This window comes from Rhinolophus sinicus, chromosome 11, assembly GCF_057876585.1.
Source record: "Rhinolophus sinicus isolate RSI-liver-muscle chromosome 11, RSI-T2T, whole genome shotgun sequence".
Classification (NCBI taxonomy): domain Eukaryota; kingdom Metazoa; phylum Chordata; class Mammalia; order Chiroptera; family Rhinolophidae; genus Rhinolophus; species Rhinolophus sinicus.
The window spans coordinates 23,993,409-24,013,272 of record NC_142511.1 but is presented as its reverse complement, the minus strand read 5'-3'; the positions used below and the strand labels follow the sequence as shown (position 1 = coordinate 24,013,272).

Genomic DNA, 19,864 nt, shown 5'->3' with positions numbered 1-19,864 from the left:
CCTGATTCCAGGCAGGCCACTTGGGCAAGGGAGAGGGAAGTGCTCTGTGACTCTTCCCAACACAGAATACTCAGTCCACTCCAGTGCCCACTGTGTGGATGTGAAGAAACAGAACCCAGTAAGCTGGGAGCACTGAGGAGCAAGAGAGGGTCAGATTGGAGAAGACGCTCACGTAGGCCTTGTTGGGATGGAAGACCTTCTCCTGGCGGCAGACAAAGACATCACTAAGGCGGCCAGAGCGCTGGAGAGTGTATGTGCGGGGGGCAAAGGAAAGGGTCAACCGGTCATCTGAGCCCGTGAACTTCATCTGAGCCAGGTTATGGATGAAAAAATTGAGCTTTGTGGCTACACTGCCCAGGCTGGATTCAATCAACCTGTTGGTGCAAGAGGATGAAAAGAGAAGGATGTCACCATAGACCCAAGTCCCCACTGTCTGGACAGACTATCTCAAGGAATATCCCCTGACACCTGAGACTAACACTTAGCTCAGATCAAATAATATTCCCTGTGTAATATCCTCACAGGGCACATGACTAGCACATAATTATCCTCATGCAATTTATTCATGTGAAGCGGGGAGTCCTATCTCTACTTGCCGCCCTCCTACGCCAAAGACAGTTCAACCCGGGTAGGAAGGAATTAGGGACTCCACCTAGGGTCACCATGTAAACATCTGAATATTGTCAAACTGAATTTGAAAGTTCAGTAGCAAGCAACTTCACCAAGCACCTTTAATCTATAGATTCCAGTTCAAAAGGACCGGTTCTCTGATAGACCAACAGGAAACACGGTGCTCACTACGTTCCAAAAGGAGTGCAGAATAACGAGGAGACATCATCTGCCCAGGGAAACCATGGACCCCTCCCTGCTTTCATAAACGTTTTAGTGTGCCCAAAAACATCAAACACAGGAAAATGGAACTGTGGAATTTATGTCTTGGTAAGGGGGAAGGAAGGTTCTGATCCAGAGAACTAAAAACTATTAGAAACCGTATTTACCCCATAAACAAAGTCTTTGACCAAGACCTGGTGAGAATGCAAATAAGAACAGATTACAATACCACTATAAACAAAGAGCAGATGGAAACTGAGTCTGAGAGAAGCGAAGTGATTTACCTAAGTCAGAGGCAAAGTTGGGGCAGTAGAGCCACTTTGTCACCTCTTGGCCGTGCCACCTGAGCTAACCATTTCCCATTTCCCTAGCCCCGCTCCTCCCCAGCAGGCAGCCTGGAAATTAAATACTCAGTTTGGGCAGCACATTTTATGCGCAGCGTGTTACCTAGTAAAGTAGGTGGTGGCATTGGCCTCTGTGTCCTGAGGCCTCAGGGCGTCATACACATACTTGAGGTCCTCCAGGTCTGAGAGCTCAGGGATCCCACAGGACAACATCTAGGAGAGCAAAGGAGGAGAGAGGGCACCTGTAACAACCAGGATGTCTTGCTTTTTCCCCACCATCAGGCAAGCTCTTCTACAACTATGCTCCCTAACCTTCCTAGAGGGTGGTAGACAGATGCTGTGGGCAGTGGCTGGAGGGCCACAGGAATGGAGGGGCTGGAGCAGGAAGTCACACACCTGCACAGACACCATTGTCCCCAGGATTCTAGGCCCTGCCTTTATCTAGAGCTCAGAGAAGTAGGTCTCCAGGAATCCTTGGAAACAAGACAGGGGAGTCTTAAAGATGGTGCCAGATAATGAGAAGGAAGGGTTCAGAAGGGGATGGAGCTCCTCACCAGGCCCAGAAGGTTGAGGAAGAGGTGGGTGTGCTTGCGAATGAGGTTGTAGGCTTGGCAGCAAAGGTCAACAAAATCATGGAAGCGGCTGGAAGGCTTGTCACCCCCGTTGATGACATACGCCATGTCCGAGGTGAAGACAAAGGGGGCACGGTCCCTGGGCCAAGGGGAACACATAGGCAGACAGTCAATACCTTGCAGGCTGTCTCAGGGGATGATGATTTCCCTCACCCTTCATCACCTGTGTGGACCTGGATAGATGGGGCTCTCTCTTTTTTGTTTTCTTTTCCTACCTTAATCCTAAAAGGTCCCCAGAGATAGCCCTCATTGGTTCCTTGTCTGCGAGCTAGAAAGATTTTTTTCCTGGCTATGTAATTGTATTCCCTTTACTGTGGTTTGGGCTCATTTCCCTTTGCTCAGTCCTCAGCAGGGGGAGAAAAGCTGGTCCCTGCTTTCTTCTGCAAGGCCCTGCAAGTTTAATCTCTCTTTTTTTTTTTTTTTTTAAGATTTTGTTGGAGAAGGAGAACAGGACTTTATTGGGGAACAGTGTGTACTTCCAGGACTTTTTTCCAAGTCAAGTTGTTGTCCTTTCAATCTTAGTTGTGGAGGGCGCAGCTCACCAGGTCCAGTTGCCGTTGTTAGTTGCAGGGGGTGCAGCCCACCATCCCTTGCGGGACTCGAGGAATCGAACTGGCAACCTTGTGGTTGAGAGCCCACTGGCCCATGTGGGAATCGAACCGCAGCCTTTGGAGTTAGGAGCACGGAGCTCTAACCGCCTGAGCCACCGGGCGGCCCAAGTTCGATCTCTTAATCAGTGTTCTCTTCTCCAGAGTTGCTCAGCCCGGGGACCATGCTCTGAAGCGCAGCCCCTCCCATTATGGGTTTGTGTCCCAGCTCTGAACCACTTCTGCTGACCACCCCCTGCCTTACACACATATGCTGGCTTCAGGAGACCGCTTAGGACCACTTACCGCTTGATATTGCCAAACATCTGGGCGTGGCCCAGGAAGCGGCCAAAATCTATGTGGAACATGTGGCCAGTCGTCTTCAGCATGATGTTGTCATTGTGTCGGTCACAGATGCCTAAGACGTAAGTGGCCACACAGCAGCCAGCACAGGAATAGATGAAGTTCTCCACGGCCTGGGAGGAGGGAAAGCAGCAGGTAAAAGAGGACACAAAGCTGGCTTAAAAAGACTCCAAGGGCCACAGCCAGACTGAATTCCACCAGCTCTGGTCTCTCTCACGAGTCCCAACAACACTTCACATCTGCCTGTTCAGCCTTCATCACATACTAACGTACACACTGATGCACACAGAAAAGGTTCTTATATCTTATGGAGCATGACAAGATGCAAGGCTTCCACAAATATTCCACCACTTTATCTGAAATTCATCTTCCTCTGTACCTTTCTGTCTCCCAGGGAGCATGGTTGGAAAGACAAACCATCCAGAGCCCAGACTTGACCAGCGCAGGATGAAGAGGCCTTAATAGACAGGAAGACTGACATGTACAACTTTCCCAACTGGCTGTGACAGTCTTAACTCAAGCACACACTGAGGCAGTTGACTTAAGGGTCCCTTCCTGACCTTGCTCAGAATTCTTCCATCCTTCTCCCTGACCCAAATACAACTCCCACCCCAGTGCTCTTAGTAATGGCTAAATGCTAACCTCATTAAAGTCACTTCACTCTGAAGAAGAGCTGAGGCAGCTTAACACTTCTACGGGTATTTTACACTTGAAAACCAGACATCGCTAGTTGGATATCTTAATGTGTTAGAGATATTTTTCATTTTAAAGCAGGAGGGGAGGAGGGAAGGGATTGGATACACCTTATTTTATCTGGTCAATGCCTATCCCCTTATCTGGCTTTCCAGGAAGTAAAAATACATGGAATAAGCAAATGGACACCTTTCACCCTCTAAATCCTCTTTGTGAGGTTTATAGAATTCCCAAGAATTCAAGAAACACTCATCAGCAGAGGGCAACAATTGTTATAGACAACCAGGAATGTACGAAATTGGGAAAGGGAGACAGCTTCCCAGATAGGGAATGTGTGTCCTCCCTACCTCCCTCTGCAAATTTCCACCCATCCTTCATGTGCCTTCCCGGAGTCCCACACCTTTTCCAGATCTCCCCAGCTCTCACTGACTCCGCCCCCACTGAGCCCCCACAGCCCCACAGCCCCACTGCCATTCAGTCAGGGCTTCGTCTTTTCACTCCCCCAGGGGCTAGGGATCTCATCTCCCAGCAGCTTCCTGTCTGTTCCACATGGCCGGTTTCAAAACTAGCGACACACAGCAACCTCCCACGTACTTGTCGAATTAAACCAGATGACTAATCCATAGGAAACTAAGAACAGCAAGTTTATAAAGAAGTTACAGAATACACCTTCTGAAAGAAAGACTATTTCTATGCAAGGGAAATACATGAATGAAAGGAAACCACTCAATAAGGAGTAGAGCACATCAACTGCATCTTGACCTTCACCTCCAACAACTTGCCCTCCTGCCACAGATATTCTTTCTACCTGAAATGCATCCTATTTTGACTCACAAACAGCTGTGTGGCTATTGGCACATAACTAAAGTCCCATCACCTAAGTTATGCAGGGTGTAAGTCTCACCGAACAAGGGGAGCTCTCCTGATGGAAGGGGTTTCACTTGTAAGATATGGGGAACTCTCTTTTGCTGAGTAAGTGGCCAAGAGCCAAATGTCTCTAGTTCTTTCATACTGGAAGTCATCATAAGACACTACCAACGTTATTTTAGCAGGAAGGCCAGAAGGACTGAGAAACTAGCTTTGAAACACTTGATATTAAACGTTAAGATACAGAGTTAGTTTTCTGTGTGTGTATTCTTGTACGTACTTCTGTCATATTTATTATGACTTTTGATTACATTGGAGTAGCCATAGTTGCAGCGCAGTGCATGGTGGCTGTTTAATACTTGAAAAACACATGTTAGTAGATACAGTACACGGGTAGGTGGGAGGGAGAAAAGAATCCCTATTACTCCTCTCCAAGGGTAGAGGACCTTGAAATTTGCAACAGAGAAGGGGTGGGTTTTGGGGGATGGGGAAGGGATCACTATCCTCTAAAAGTATTGAGGAAATGCAAGTAGCCCCCTAAGCTAGAGCACAAATTATCATAAGATGGGGAGGTGTGGGGGGTGAGACTGGGGGCAGGGTAGGCAGGGCTGGATTACAAAAGGCTTTGTGTTCAGTGCTATGGATATTGGACTTTTAGGACATAGGGAGCCTTTGAAGAACTTAGAGCAAAGGAGTAGCATAAGCAGGTTTGCACTTTATTAAAATACAAACAAACAAACAAACAAACAAACCTCAGAAATCAAGTAGAGAATAGTAGTGAAAGGAGGAGAGGCATGCAGTGGTTCAGGAACTGACAGCAAAGAGTTGAAAGAAATGGGAAGAAAAGGACAGGATTGAGAGTTATTTGGGAAGAAGAATCAGCAGGGCTTGGTGGGGGGGGGGGCGCAGAGGCAGCATCAGGACACCCATGGCTCTGGCTTGGGTGCGAGTCATACCATTTACTGAGAGAAAACACACAAAAAGCAGGTTTCAAAAGCAGGAGAGACAGAAAGCTGGGTTTTGCCTGTACTGAGTTAAGGTTTGGGTAAAACACAGGTGAGATGTCCACTAAGCAGGTGGTGACAGAGTGTACAGCTCGAGGAAGGGAAGAGGGAAGGGCTTGGAAAGGCATCAGCATATGGGTGGTAGTTAAAGTAAAAAGTGATAATAAGCTGGCACAAGAAGAATACAAAGAGTATAGCAAGGTCAGGAATTAAACCCTGAGGAACGTTAATGTTTAAGGCCATTTAAGGTTATCTAATTATATGTTCACTAAACAACATTATAATTTATCCATGTAGGTATTCCCTCAGGAATAAAGTTCATTGATCAATATAAATTAGTATTTGGATCCCCTTGGAAGTTAAATTATATAAATTAGCATTCTGTCTTATAGTCAGTCTCTTATGAGTTTGGTTATTCTGACTTGTTCCCTCCCCTAAACTTAATTAACCTGAGACTAGAGCCATGAAACTATGGACCAACCATGAACCACAGCAGTCCACCAAGGCCTTACCATCCAGTAAAGCTGCACCTGAGAAACAGGTCAGCCTTCTTTTCTTTCTTTCTCTTCCAACTAACTTTTGTTCTACAAAGCACTATGGGACCCCTCGGAGGGCACAGGAGAACTGAACAGGAGCCACAGTTAGGAGAAATACAGGTAGGTTCTCAAAAGTTGGCCCCTCTCCTCCAAAATTCAATCTGCCAGGGGAACTCAATGAAGGTTTCCCAGTTGGATACAAGGGATTTCCTGTCAGCTTACCAGTCATTGGACCCACCCTAGACATCTGGAGACACCAGTCAGCCCAGAAAGCCTGTTTCCCCCCAACACAGCTGAGCGGTCTCCTCTGAGCATGTGCAGGCGTCATGGTAACACAGCAATGGCCAGAGTCAGGCACACACCCGCCCCCAACCCCCAGTCCTACCTTCTCGTACTCATCCTCCCCAGGGTTGTGCTTCTGCAGCCAGTCGGCCAGGGGCCGGTCCTTGAAGGAGCCGGTCACCCCATGTTCCACCTGGATCTTGCGCAGGGTCTCGGCGTTCGGGATCATCTCCACCATCCCTGCGAGGGGGCACTGGTCATTCTCCAAGGCAGAGAAAAGGGGCTGTGGGGGGGACTACAGCACTTTGCTGGATGCTTCTCTGTAAATTCCACTGGGGGGCATTTGGACCAAGCCTGATGAGAAGGGGAGCGAGTAATGGTGGAAAGGACGTCATTCCCTACGTCTCACATTCCAGTGACTCTGGTCTCTCCCATTCAGTCACAGCTGCTGCTCCTTTTTTGCTTTTAACTTTTACTCTGGGAATTTTCAAATACATGTAAGAATAAAGAAACGGATCATGAACTCACACACAACTACTGCCCAGTTTCAAAAATTATCAACACTTTGCTAATCTTGTTTAATCTATTGCACTCACCCAACACTGCGTTTCCCTCCTGGCTGGAGTATTTTAAAGCAAATCCCAGACATGTCATTTCAGTCATAAATGTTTCAAGTACAACTAACAAGGACATAACCACCATGTCATTATCACATCCAAAAAATTAACAATCATTCTTTCATCTCATGTCATCCAACCCAGTCCATATTTATCTATTCCCCAATTGCCTCAAAATCTATCTTTTTACAATTGGTTTGGTTGAATCAGGATCTAAAGTCCACAGAGTGTTTGGTTGTTCTGTTTTATTTAATAAGTCTCTCTCCCCCACCTTCTTTTTTTATATCACTCCACAGCTTCTAATAAAACCATCTTACCCTTTCCATGTTTCTGGAGAAGCACACAGTTTATATCGGGACTGGGCAAAAGGACAAGAAGCAAAGGGCATCCCGACCGCCCGCCCCCTCACACCCCCACCCACTGCCAACTGACCTCTGCCCCTGCCCGTGGAGAAGCAGCGGAAAATCACCATGCGCATGTCCAGCCCCTCCTGGACCCAGATCTTACTCATGATGCGAATCATCTGCAGGGTGAGCATGTCCTGGCGAAGGTCGTCCCCGCACTGCAGGCAGGAGAGAGGACCAGAACCACCTCCATCGCCTCTCCGGCTCCCGGGCCCTCCCAGATCTCCCGGGAGGACCTGAACTACAGTGACAGGGAGGGGCTGCCCAGCTGTCCACCTCTGCCCTGTCCACTCAGCTCACACGAGGTCAAACCACCAGAGCTGGGCCATGCGGTGTTCTGGCTCTTCCCCAACCCTACGTCCTCATCAGAACTGCAGTCAGGTTCCCCTTCTTCATGCAGCCCTCCTGACCATTACGCCCTTTGAAAACTTGAATGTTTATGCCTTGGATTCAGAACTTACACACAGCAAATATATATAAAAAATAAGTTACTAGGGGCGGCCGGATGGCTCAGTTGGTTAGAGCGTAAGCTCTGAACAACAGGGTTGCCGGTTCGATCCCCACATGGGCCGGTGAGCTGCGCCCTCTACAACTAGATTGAAGAAAATGAGCTGCTGCAGAGCTTTCGGAGGGCTGGCCTGATGGCTCAGTTGGTTAGAGTGCGAACTCTCAACAACAAGCTTGCGGGTTCAATTCCCGCATGGGATGGTGGGCTGCGCCCCCCCTGCAACTAAAGATTGAAAACGGCGACTGGACTTGGAGCTGAGCTGCACCCTCCACAACTAGATTGAAGGACAACTACTTAGAGCTGATGGGCCCTGGAGAAACACACTGTTCCAATAAAAATGTATTAAAAAAAATCAGAGCTACATTAAACTTTATTAATAAATAAGTTACTAAATCAGTTACTAAATCATGTATTTGCATTTCATCTCTCCCACTGGATTACATGTCCTGAGACTGTCATTCACTGCTCAGCAGCCTGGGTACCAGTTGGAGGACCTTATGGTTCAACTAGCCCAACGTGCACCTGACATATTAATTTCCTCTTTGACATCACTGCCAGTCATTCAGCCTCTGCTTGAAAACCCTCAGGAACACACAGATCACCACCGTATCCATTCCACCGCTGGGGTAGCTCTGCCTCCTAGAAAGCGCTTCTGTATATTGAACTGCCAGTTGCCCCCCTACACGTCCCAACCTCTGGAGCAGAAATTAGCCTAGTTCCTTTTCACCTGGCGGTCTTTCATATATTAAAATATCAGCATGGAATAGCAGGAAGAGAACTGGCCTGGGCCTGTTGCTCCCACCCTTGGGTTCCCTCCTCCCCTGCCTACCACCTCCATCCCTCCAGTCTTGAGGGAAGTGTCCTCACCTTGAAGATGACTCGGATGTTCTCACCCAGCGGGTCCACATTCTGGAAGGAGAGCTTGAGGGGGACTGCATTGGAGTTGAAGTAAGAACAGTCCTGTCATAGTAGAGAGAGAGGTAACGAGGGTCAGGGTGATCCACACCCATGAAGGAAAAAGGCCTGTCGACCTTGGGTCAAGCTGCTGCTCGTCCACCTGCTCATGGTTTCTTCTAGATTTTCTCAGGAGCCCTTATTCCTTTTTTCCCTCCCTATTGCCATCACCCTGTTCAGTTTGTTATGACCTCAGCTCTAGCATGTGAACTCTCATCTCTTAAGTTCATTCTGCATACAACTTACTAGTTGCATGATTTCTGGTAAGTCATGTGTCCTATACCTCAGTTTACTCCTCTTTGAAATGGGGCTTCCAACAGTAGTGACTTCATAAAAGTCATGAGGATGGAATGCAATAACCAGCACACAGCACTCAGAATGGTGCTGGGTGCACACAGTGCGCATAAATAATAGAAAACAGCTTCCCCAGCCCGACTTCAACCCAACATCATCAAGAGACACTCATCCAGCCCCGACCCAGTTCCTCCACCCTGCACAGCTGTTGGGCAAAAGTCCCTACACATTAGGGTTGGGGAGAGGCCCAAATATGCCTTTTATCCTCATCTCTCTCAGTAACCAAGTCAGCGAGGACCTCGCCTCCACTGAGCCCTCCCCACTCCGAGAGCCCCAAACCCCAAACCCACGGGTCACTCACCCTGGGCACAATGCCCTTAACCAGCAGACTGGGGCTGAGCGGCAGGCGGCAGGAGCCATTGAGGGCAAAGAACTGTTTTACCTCCTCCAGGCCTGTGCGGAGGATCCCCTGAGAGAGACAGGAGAAGGGGTGAGGTAAGAGGCCCATAAGCTCCACTCAGAACCAGGTCTCTCCCCAAGGTGGGCACCCAGCAGTGGGTGGTATATAACCAACGCCCTGTGAAGTGTGGACAACCTCCAGGAGACTATGAAAAAAGAAGACCATCCCTCCCTTACCCCAGCCTGGGACAGTGCACGGGCAGAAAGTCCAACACCTCAAGAGGCTAGGTGATGACACAACAGCTCACAGGAGACTCCAGTGAGCCGAGGGCAGGCTGCATGTCACAGGGGAGAAGCTGCTCAGGCTGTGGCCAAGAAAAGTCAACAATCTGGACTTTACAATCCCTCAATTTTTAAATGTTAGCAACCAGGCACACTGCTGGTCTAATACAGGACCTTTGTGCAAATAGATAAAGGTGTCCTCTGGGTGGCAGCGGCCCTGAGCCATGGCTCACAGCATAGTGAACAAAGTCTGGCTGGATTTCAGCCCTCACTTGCCCTGGGTGATCTTGCGCAATGAACAATTTACACAACTGTGCTTACTTAGCCTTTGAGGAAAAAAGTTAAATCAAATGTTAATACTTTGCCAGACCTAACATATCCGTGGGCTGTATTCAGCTTGTGGCCTATAGGTTGGAGAGTCATCTTCTTCCAGCTCCTGAATCAGAGATAGTCAAGTGCCATCCTGCTGGTCAGGCTGCCTAAGAAGTTAATGACTGGCTGTAGAAGCCTGGGACCAGAAATGGGTAGAGGCAGCCTCTCCCACTTACCTGCCGTGCAGACGGAGCGGCCTCCCGGACCTGCTGTGCCAGCTTGGCCAGGGTGTTGACCAGCCAGCACTGGCGGTTAAACTCCTCTCTCAGCCCCTTGCCACAGCAACACAGCAGGGCCGCCAGCAGGTACTGGTAGCGAATGCTGAACTGCGAGTCCTTGAGGCCATCCTTCAGCAGCCTGCGGGGCAACGAGCCGGGGAGTCAGGACACTCAAGGGGTCACAGCAGGGGTGTGAGTGTGGGGAGGCTCAGACTTAGCGCCAACCCCGGAAAACCCACCCCAAACTTGGGAGGGAAAATAGACTCTGTATACACAGCTTATACAGGGATGTTCATTCGTATCCCAGAATGTGCCCACTCTGCCTTTAAGTAGCGCTCAAAGCCGCTCAGCACGTTTCTCCTTTCCTTCTCCCGTGTGTGGATGAGGTGGGGGGAGGGGGGCCAGGGAAGATCCTCACTATGCTACACAGGGGTGGACTGAGACCCCCTAAATATTAAGGGGCTGTCCCAAGGCCATATGGTAAGTCAACAACATGGTGGAACCCAGACAGCTCAGCTCCCCACCCTGCCCGCCTAGGGATCAAGCAAGCCCAAGTAAAGGACACGTGTCTCCCCACTTTCTGCACACAGTTTTACCAGAAGAAGTAGTGAGTCACTCTCAAGTCAGAGACCGCTCGTTTTAGGAGGAAGCGCACCAAGGGGCTGTCCAGGTAGCACTCGTACTTTAGGGCCTGTTTAAGAGAGATGGACAATGAGGCGGTATTGGTCGCATGTAATCTATACCAACCACGAATCCTGCTCTGGGTTCTCAGAGGCAGAATGCAGACTGACATGGGGGCCTGGGGATGGGATCGTCAGAACTGGAGGGCAGGCCAGTCCACTGACCTGCACGAGCTGGGGTAGGTAGTCAAGCAACTCAGCATCTGACAGCGAGCCGATCCACTGCACAGCCATGTGCCGGACCTCCTGGTCCGGGAAGCTGCAAAACACAGCCCAGCGCCCCCATCAGCCACCCGCACACTTAACGGCACCCAAGGGAGCCAGCACCCTCACACCTGGGTTTCAGAGGCATGGGTGGAGAAAAGGCAATGTCCCGCATACTGCCAAAGCTTCTAGAAGAATCTTTAGCACCTTCTCTGGATAGCAACCTCGAGAATGGCCCTGCCTCCTGGTCAGAACTGGCCTCAGGCCATGAAAGAATAGGAGGGTGGACACATTCATTCCTTGTATGATTTAAGAAAATGGAATAAAGTCCTTGATCCCACTCCCACAGACCTCTTCTTCGATTCCCACTGGGCCAGAAAGTGCCATCATCAAACAGCCCTTATGAGGGTTAAAGCACTACTGCGTCTTGGTACAAGCCTTTCATGCAAATCTCGCCAGGCGAATTAACAGAGGGTCATGAAACTTTGTATAAGCCCATACACCTTGGCAGAATTAGTTTAGCACAGCAAAATGTTTGCCTCGAAAAGTCCTGAAGGCAAGACACATGGATCAGGTACATTTTAATTCCTGAAAAGGTGAGAAAGAAGCCATAAATACTGGGTACTGCCTGGGAAAAGCAGCCCAGGGTCTCAGACTGGGAGCCCTGTGCTCCCAGAAAACCCTTCAGAGGAAAGAGGGAAGAGAGGACTGTTAAAATAGACTGTTTTGGGTTACACAGGTGTATGCACTTGTCAAAACTGAGCAATTATGCAAGTAAGACTGAGGTATTTCCTTCCAAAAAAGGTAAAAAATGTAAGATTTTGCCTCAAAAGAAACAAAACCATAAACAAACATTGAGCTCTAGTCAATTATATTCATGCTAAAGTACTTAGTAGGGAGTTATGATGTCTGCAATTTACATCGAAATGCATAAAAAAGTAAGATGGACTCTGGATGAATAGATGGATACACAACAAAGCAAATGGAGCAAATGCTAATGGTTAGGATCCAGGATATTCACTGTAAAATTTTCTATTTTGTTATATGTTTGAGAAACATTGAGGGAAATGAGACAAATATAAAGCGAAAAAGGAGAAGTGAAAAAGCCCTGAATTTCCAGGCGTATTTTCCCACTTTCCCCGAGGGCTGGCTCAGGTCAGTGACGGGCAGTGCCAAGCCTTGGCTTCCGGAAGGACACCTGGCCAGGAAAGGTGGGTGTTACAACTCACGTGGCATGCAGAAGTCCCAGGGCATCCTGGTGGTTCATGTGGGTCCACTGCTTCAGGAGAGCATAGATGTCGGGCAGGCAAGCCCACTCCCAGCTGGGGGCGCTGGCGAGCACCAAGGGGAGCGAGCTCACCTCTGAGTGGCAATAATATCGCTTCTCCCACAAGCGCTTCTTGTCAGCATCGGTGAGCCTGAGGGTGGGGTGGGGTGGGGGTTAGGGAGAGGTGAGAGAGAGCAGAGCCGGCCAGTGGGTCGGGTACGTACTCTCCAAGAGAACGCTACACACTCTCCAACTCAGGGGTTCCCCCACCTTGCAGCACATTACCTGAGGAGCTTTGTAAAGTTCTTATGCCCAGGCCACACCCCATACCAATTAAGTCAGAATGTCTGGGGCAGCAACACTGGTATTTTTAAAAGTTGTCCAGGTGATTGCAATGTGTGAGGGGAACCAGGGCCCAAATCTCATCTTTGATGCTGACTCGGGGACATCTCAGACTGAGGCAGAATGCAGAGACAAAGGCGCCAAATTTGCTCCCTGTCCTGAGGACGCCCTGAGAGCACTACTGCCAAGTAGAGAGCCACCAGAGGGCAGTGGTGCCCATGTGATTGGTCTGGGCAGCTGAGAGGCCTGCTGGGCCTTCCAGGGGCCAGCTGGAGGTTTTATAGGACCTACAGATAATTAGGCCTTGCCTGAGAGCAGGTGTCTAATGGGAGGCGGGAGCTGGGGGCTAATGAAGCCGGGATCAGCAGAGGAGTGGGGGCGGGGAGATGTGCAGTCACTCAGCTGCTCTGGCCGTGCTGAGTGGGACATGCTGAGTGGGACATGCGGGATGGAGATGAGCCCTGCCTCCCTTGGTTCCCGCCACCCACATGCACAGGGTCCTGCAGAAGCCAGAGAGGTACACAGAGAGAGCAGGCAGGGGGGATCCCAGATCCCACCAGCACCTCCAGCTCTGCGTTCCTCACCCCTCTTCTCCAACCCTGGGGAGAGGAGCAGCCCCAAGGATGAGATCAGCTTGGACTCACTAACCCGAGAGCTACCAGCTTGCCTTGATACCTGATCCTTTTTGGAAAGCGACAGGGCTAGAGAAATGCCAAGGCTGTGTGGGTGTGGCGGGGGCATGAGGTGGGGGTAGGGTGGTGCAGTCAGCAGCCAACTGTCCCAATAGACAGCAAGCAGTATAGCTTATCTGGCGTGTGGGGCAAAGCTCTGGTCCTCTGGGCAAGCTGAGTCTGGGCCAAGTCCCCAGCATGGGATGGGCATTCCTAGACCTAATTTCCTGACCCTGACAGCTCCACTTGGCCGAGTGTCAGCTCATGAGAAAAGGCCTGGGGGCTGCCCTCAACAAAGCCCTTCCTGCCCAGGTGGCAATGCCCATGTCATCCCACCTCTACTCTCAAAGCAGGAGGACAAGGACCTGGAGCTGGGAGAGGAGAGAGGTCAGACAGGAGGTGAGAGACTCCGAGGGGCCTGAGCCACATGGGGGGGGGGGGGCTCACCAGTACAGGGACTCCTTCTGCATGATGCTTTTAAGCACGTGTTGGTCTTCCTCTCGGAGGCTGCCAAACTCATAGCAGGGGCTGAACTTGTCTCCAGAGGGACTGGTGAACTTGATGTCGAAGGCAGAGGTGGGGAAGTCAATCTGGGGGACAGCATCAGAGAAGCAAGCAAAGAAAACAGGCAGGTGAGTGGGGGTTGCCACCTGCTTGGGTCTCCAGCTTCTCTCACACGCCAGCATTCCTGCCGTCCTCCCTCCTCCCTGCTTCCGCCTGTAACAGGGCTATAAAATAACCCCGTTAAATTTGGCGCTGTCTAAAGTCACTTCCAGCAAAACAAGAGAAGGAAACAGAGAGAAATAAAAATAGGCAAGTGAGGAGATGCATGTAGGTGAGGGGACCAGGCCCAGGCCAGAGCTCTGAACAGAAGTGTCACCAGGCAGAGCCACTGGAAGTTTCCAAGCCGAGGTTGGGGAGCCTTCGGTGTGGTCCTGGAGGGCACTGCTGCCTGATAGGGGTCAGACCACACCAGGTGAGGGCCCTAGCAACTCCAAGGCCTGCGACCCTGGGTCCCCTGCTCTAAGCTTCCAGACGTTCATCCTCCTAAATGGATATGGGAGTTGAGTGAGCCAGTTCTCAGAAAGAGGTATATGTTCCCTCATTCAACAAATGTTTACTGAACCCTAATACGTACCAATCATTGTTCTGTGCCCTGTGCATAGAGTAGTAAATAAGACAGACAAAAATACCTGCCTCTTGGAACTTTCATTCTATCTCATTCTATATCCACTTTGACATTCCGTGTTCCATACCAAGCATCTCATGACCACAGAAAGGGGAGCCAGAAACTGGTAACCAGACCTTGGTCCTAGTGAGCCCCTCCTCCTCTCCCCACGAGCGGGTCCACCCACAGAGCACTGAGCGACCGGCTTCGGGGAGGGCTTCCCCTTGGGCCCCAACAGGGGATGGCTCCGATTTTATTAGACTTAGTAATGTGAGGATTATATTATGAGTAATATAAGGTACTCTGAGGAGTTGAACCACGGATGGCAAGGGTTTCAGACCCTACCTTCAGGATCCTTGAAATCAAAGTTAACTCCAGATGATGGGACGCAGATTCCACAGAACTCACCCCTGAGCTCCAAGTCTAACAACAGTCACCCAGCTGCTTCAGTCACATCATCATCCCATGCCCACCTTCCAGCACTTTTTCCTCCATCCCAGCCTAACCTCTAGGGAAAACTTGGCGCTGAGTCTGGTGTGGTCCTGATGGGTGGGTGGGAGACAGGGACTGAGGCTGAGGTCTCACCTGCAGGATGACACTGTCCGGCTGGTGGAAATTAGGTACACTCCAACGGGCACTGGAATTTTCCTGTGTTGCTGGCCATAAGCCCAGAAGCTTCCGGCCACAGGTTAGGACTCTAAGGAGGATAGAAGGTGGGATGAGCCAACAAGCCCGGGGGCTAAGGACATGGTTTCCCTCCTGCTTCCCATCCAAAAATCTGCCTTTTTTGCCTAATGCCATCACCCATATCCTCGCTCTCATTCTCCCCCTAAACTAACTAAACTATGGCCTTTTTCTTCTTCCAAGTCCTGGAAAAGCACCCCCTTCCAGGAAGTATTTCTGAGCCAACCACACCCTGGTCAGGATGACCTGTTGGCGGGGTGCTTCCTGAGGTAGAGACTAGACTAGATGACCTCTAATATCCCTCCAGTGACAAGACCAGATGACATGTTACCTGGACAGTGCATTTCCATGCCCCTCCCCAATAGTCCTGTGCCACCAGTCCTGCCCAGTAGCTACTGGTTACATCAATTGTCCTAGTCACTAGTCCTGTGCTTTGGTCTCCTCCACCAGCGCTGCGACCCTCTGGACTCTGCTGGTGAGCACCTCATGGCCAACCCTCCTGAGGGGTAGTGGCCAGTAGAGCAGCCAGGCCCTTCCTTCTATCCCCATCCTTCTTTTCCAAGGCCAAGAAGCTGCTGCCCTGGGGCTCACATACTGCCTGAAGTTGAAGAGAGGGGTAGTGACCCAGCCCAGGGCTTCAGGCACCCGACGCTGCTTATTGGCCTCTGAGGAGCTCCCGGGAGGGGGGACGGGCAGAGCATAGAGAGTGGCACACAGCAGCGTCTCCCGAGGCAGCCGGTTCACGTGCACTGGGAAGCAGATCCTAGGGAGAACAGGAAACGACATCAGGAGGTCCCACCCTTGGGGCTTCAAGGGACAAGTGGCCCAGGAAGTCAAGCTAAGGCTGAGAAGTTGGCCTCTCTCTCAGGATACTGGACATGCTCCCTGGGGAAGTCTTTCTACAGAAGCAGGACAGTCCCAAACTATAGTTTAAACCTCTGCTGGATGCTCCTAGAAGCCCAGTACAGTGCCTTTGCAGCCACTCAGCGGAGTGAGGCAAACAGCCCATGACCTGGGGGCTGCCTGTGGTGCCCAGACAGAACTCGCTTAGACAGAGCCACCTCAGAGTTGAGGTGACCGCATGTCCCACACTGTAAGCCAAACTCCTCTTGTTCTAGGACTTCTGCAGAGGGCCACCAAGGACCTGCTCCTTTTGACAATCCTTCTCCATTAGTGACCCCACCCCTCCCCTACTCCCTGCTGCTGAGCACAACCAGGAAGCAGCAGCATGTTCTCTGCCCTGGGTTCACCCTCCCCCACAGTCCTCCACCTGTCTGTCTTCTCCTGTCCCCTTCTCCTAACCCCCCCACCTCGGGGGCACAGGATGGTTTGTTCTCATCCCAAACATTTTCAAAGCCAAAGGGACACAGAGAAGGGGGTTCTCAAAGTCCAGGGGTGTGGGGTGTGGGGTGGGGGCGGATGAGAAAGCAAATCGGCAGGGCCAAAAGGACTGGGACACACAAGCCCTGGCCACTACACAAGCCCAGAGGTTCCCTCCCAGGCTGCCCTGCCTGAATCACACCCTCTGAGTTCAGGATGAGGAGCTAGGGTGGGGGAGGTAGAGGCGTGGAAAGAGAGGGAAGGCCCGCGTTACCTTTCTGGAAGCTACCCTGGGCCAAAGTCCACACTGTCACACCCTCCTGGCCAGCCCAGGGCCCAGCAGCTCCTATGCCAGAGGGCACACAGGCAAAGCAGCCACCCTCAAGGTTAGCAGTTTCATGATAAGGCAGGCTCCCTCCACGCCGCCCCTCACTCCTCCAGGGGAATCTCCACCCAGGTCAGGCACTCCCTCCCTCCCTCCAGAGACTGGCTGAACTCTGCTCTGTCCCAGCTGCCTCTCCCCTGAGGGGCCCACAGCTATAATTAGAGCCCCCCAGCAGGCAGTGGACAAGCCAGGCCAGGGACTGGCTGGAGGTAGCAGAGCACGGCTGCCGGGCCTATTTTGAGAGGTAGCTGATCCCTGTGAGGCTGCAGTGGGAGGGAATCAGCTGACCCCACAGCAAAGTGCTAAGGGAGTGGGGCCTTATCCCTTTCTTTTCACTCAAGAAGAGGCTTCCAGTCTTGTGTCTGGAGGAAAAGGGGAGTGAGGAAACGTTCTACGTGAAACCATAATCCCTTGAATCAAACCTCCCTATGGACCTTCACCCGGGGTCAGACAGAATAACCAGTAGGTTAGCTGTAGCCCTGAACCCCTCCCTGCCTAGAAACTCCTCCCCTTTCCTCTGCAACCCATTCCTCAACATCGCATCACACAAAAGGGCTCCCTCCCCCAGGAAGTCTTCCTGAGATGTGCTGGTTACAGTCCTGGCTCTGCCACTTACAACCTTGGGCAACCACTCACCGCTTTGCACCTCAGTTTCCTCATCAGTAAAGAGGGGAACACAGCTTCACATGTGTATACAGTGTCTGTGTGCTCTTTGCTATGTGACCCTGTGGCTACTGTACTGGAAGTGGGCTAAACAGGTAATACTATTTTCATGCATAAATATCTCCATGTATCACAAGTCACTGTGTCAGTCACTTGGAACAGAGAAACCGGAACTGAGAAGGCTCCTCCAGCTAAGAATAAGACAAAAAAGAAAGCATTTACCATGTGCTAGGTATTGTGCCAAAAGCTTTACTTGCAATGTCCCAACAGCTCTCAAACAATTCTAGAGGGTAGGCCCTGTTACCATGCACATTCTGAGTTGAATGACCTATCCAAGGTTGCACCCGCAGTAACGAGGGGACAATGACTACACCCAAAGCCTGAGCTCTGAACCTTACACTGTAGCGCCTTCTCTCAAATGCCTGGCTGGGTCTTCACCATGAAGGTGCCAAGAGGTCTCCCATGGGGCATCTGGACGGGTAGCGCTGAGATGACACCTTCTACAAGGCTCCAGGCAGGGGACCAGCCCTTTGAGATCTGAGGCAGAGATCTCAGAAAGGGAGTAGAATGAGACCCACAGGGTAGGCAGGCTGAGGCAGCACAAGCCAGGCTGCCTCTAGACCTCTGACATTCTATGGGAAAAGAGTCTAAGACCAACTTTGTGGGGTCTACCTGGGCCAGAGCAATGTATAGCACCCCTCCCTTGGCAGCAGAAGTAACTGAGGCCAGAGAATGCCAAGGGGATGGTGAAACTCATGAGCTACGTAATGCAGCTGTCCTTGGCCTCCAAGGAGTCTCTCCTGCGCATTTATTTCATTAAAGGACTTTACTCACACCTTTATTGCTCTAAGAGTTACACAAGTGTGAAGACAGGAGAAAGGGCCTGCCTCCCAGTTGTCCATCTGTAAAGTGCCCTCCCCACCCCGCCCCCCGCCCCCCAGCATTTCCACAGACTTTCTGTCTGCTATTTCAGCATTCTTGGCCTTCCCAAGGACCCTTCTCAGTCTCTCGAAGCTGTACTCCAAATATTGAAGCAGTAGTTCTGCTCTGAAAATAAAGACTCAGACATAGTCAGTCTGGGGAAGTGAACCTGAGGCAGCAAACCAGGGCTTCCTGACTATCTGGAGGGAGGACAGAGCACAGCGCAGAAGAGGCCTGGGGCAGGCAAACACCTGCAACCATTCGAGGCGCCCTCGCCTCCATTTCCTTCCTGCTTTGCTTGGCTGACGCCTACCTTCCCGGCAGCAAATTATTGTTGATATAAATGGTGATTAATACTATCTTGTGTTTATGGTTTCATATTTATAACTTATCTGTCTCCTGTCAGTGCCACAGATGCCTGAGTTAAACAAATGTCACCACTTTACAGTTGGAGAAACGGAGGCACAAAGAGAACCCAGGACTAGAAACAAAGCTAGAATACAGCCTTTGTTCTTTGGCTCCAAGCCCACTACTCTTTCCTCTAGACAACCTTCCCTTCTCCATCTATAAGTCCCCTCTCTCTATTCTCTGGAAACTTGGGGAAGAAAAGCCAATGAAAACTTTTAAAGGAAACAAGATCAAAACAATGACTTATCATTAAAACTAACAACTAACGTCTATGGTCCTTCATGGTTTACAAAGAGCATTCATGGATACTCCTCACTGGAGTCTCATAACTCCTAGAGGGGTAGACATCATACTGTCCCCATTTAAGAATTAGGGAAGTGGAAACTCAGAGGTTGAACGACTTGTTTGGTTAGGGCAGTGAGGGAGCCTGGTCTAATGTAGGAGAGGGCCCTCAGCCTGAACTCAGGCATTCAGGAGCCTGGGAAGGGCTTACCGCTGGTCCCAGATGATGAGGTGGAAAAGGTACTTGGAAAGGTGAGCCCTTCGGGTCTGCAGGGGGCTGCACAGCTCCTTGCCACCGTGACTGAGGGAGCAGGAGAGGTAGAAGTCTTCATAGCTATAAGAGAAGGGGCATAGGTCAGGACCCTTGGCTCCCAAACCGATCTCAGTCACCCAGCTTAAGCCAAACTCCATTTCCCCTGGTAAAACTCCTCTGGGTCTCTGGGGACTTATAACATAGGGTTATGGGACAGGGTAGCCAAATTGGATTTGCGGGGAGAAGCAATTACATCTGGATCCTTCTGCCCAGTTTCAGGCTTCATGTTGGGACATGGGTTTTCTTCCCTCTTCATGGGGAAGCAGACATGCAGCCTCCTCCTTCAGTCAGCTCCAGCCAGTCGGAGTGTGAGTGTGAGTGAGTGTGTGTGTGTGTGTGTGTGTGTGTGTGTGTGCGCAGGTAAGAAGC

General features: G+C 50.7%; 1 protein-coding gene across 2 annotated transcripts in view; it reads right to left on the bottom strand.

The window, feature by feature from the left end:
• Window positions 1-19,864, bottom strand: part of PIK3C2B (phosphatidylinositol-4-phosphate 3-kinase catalytic subunit type 2 beta) — a 66,202-nt gene that overhangs the window by 9,821 nt on the left and 36,517 nt on the right. For both annotated transcript variants that reach the window (XM_019711443.3, XM_019711444.3), the window contains 16 exons: window positions 19,394-19,516; window positions 15,799-15,966; window positions 15,105-15,216; window positions 13,799-13,941; window positions 12,301-12,489; window positions 11,033-11,126; window positions 10,784-10,878; window positions 10,146-10,326; window positions 9,278-9,385; window positions 8,536-8,628; window positions 7,189-7,318; window positions 6,243-6,379; window positions 2,701-2,870; window positions 1,730-1,886; window positions 1,279-1,388; window positions 173-374 (listed from right to left, as the gene is read on the bottom strand). In XM_019711443.3, coding sequence (XP_019567002.3) covers window positions 173-374; window positions 1,279-1,388; window positions 1,730-1,886; window positions 2,701-2,870; window positions 6,243-6,379; window positions 7,189-7,318; window positions 8,536-8,628; window positions 9,278-9,385; window positions 10,146-10,326; window positions 10,784-10,878; window positions 11,033-11,126; window positions 12,301-12,489; window positions 13,799-13,941; window positions 15,105-15,216; window positions 15,799-15,966; window positions 19,394-19,516 — 2,212 coding nt within the window. The remainder of the gene's footprint in view (window positions 1-172; window positions 375-1,278; window positions 1,389-1,729; window positions 1,887-2,700; window positions 2,871-6,242; window positions 6,380-7,188; window positions 7,319-8,535; window positions 8,629-9,277; window positions 9,386-10,145; window positions 10,327-10,783; window positions 10,879-11,032; window positions 11,127-12,300; window positions 12,490-13,798; window positions 13,942-15,104; window positions 15,217-15,798; window positions 15,967-19,393; window positions 19,517-19,864) is intronic.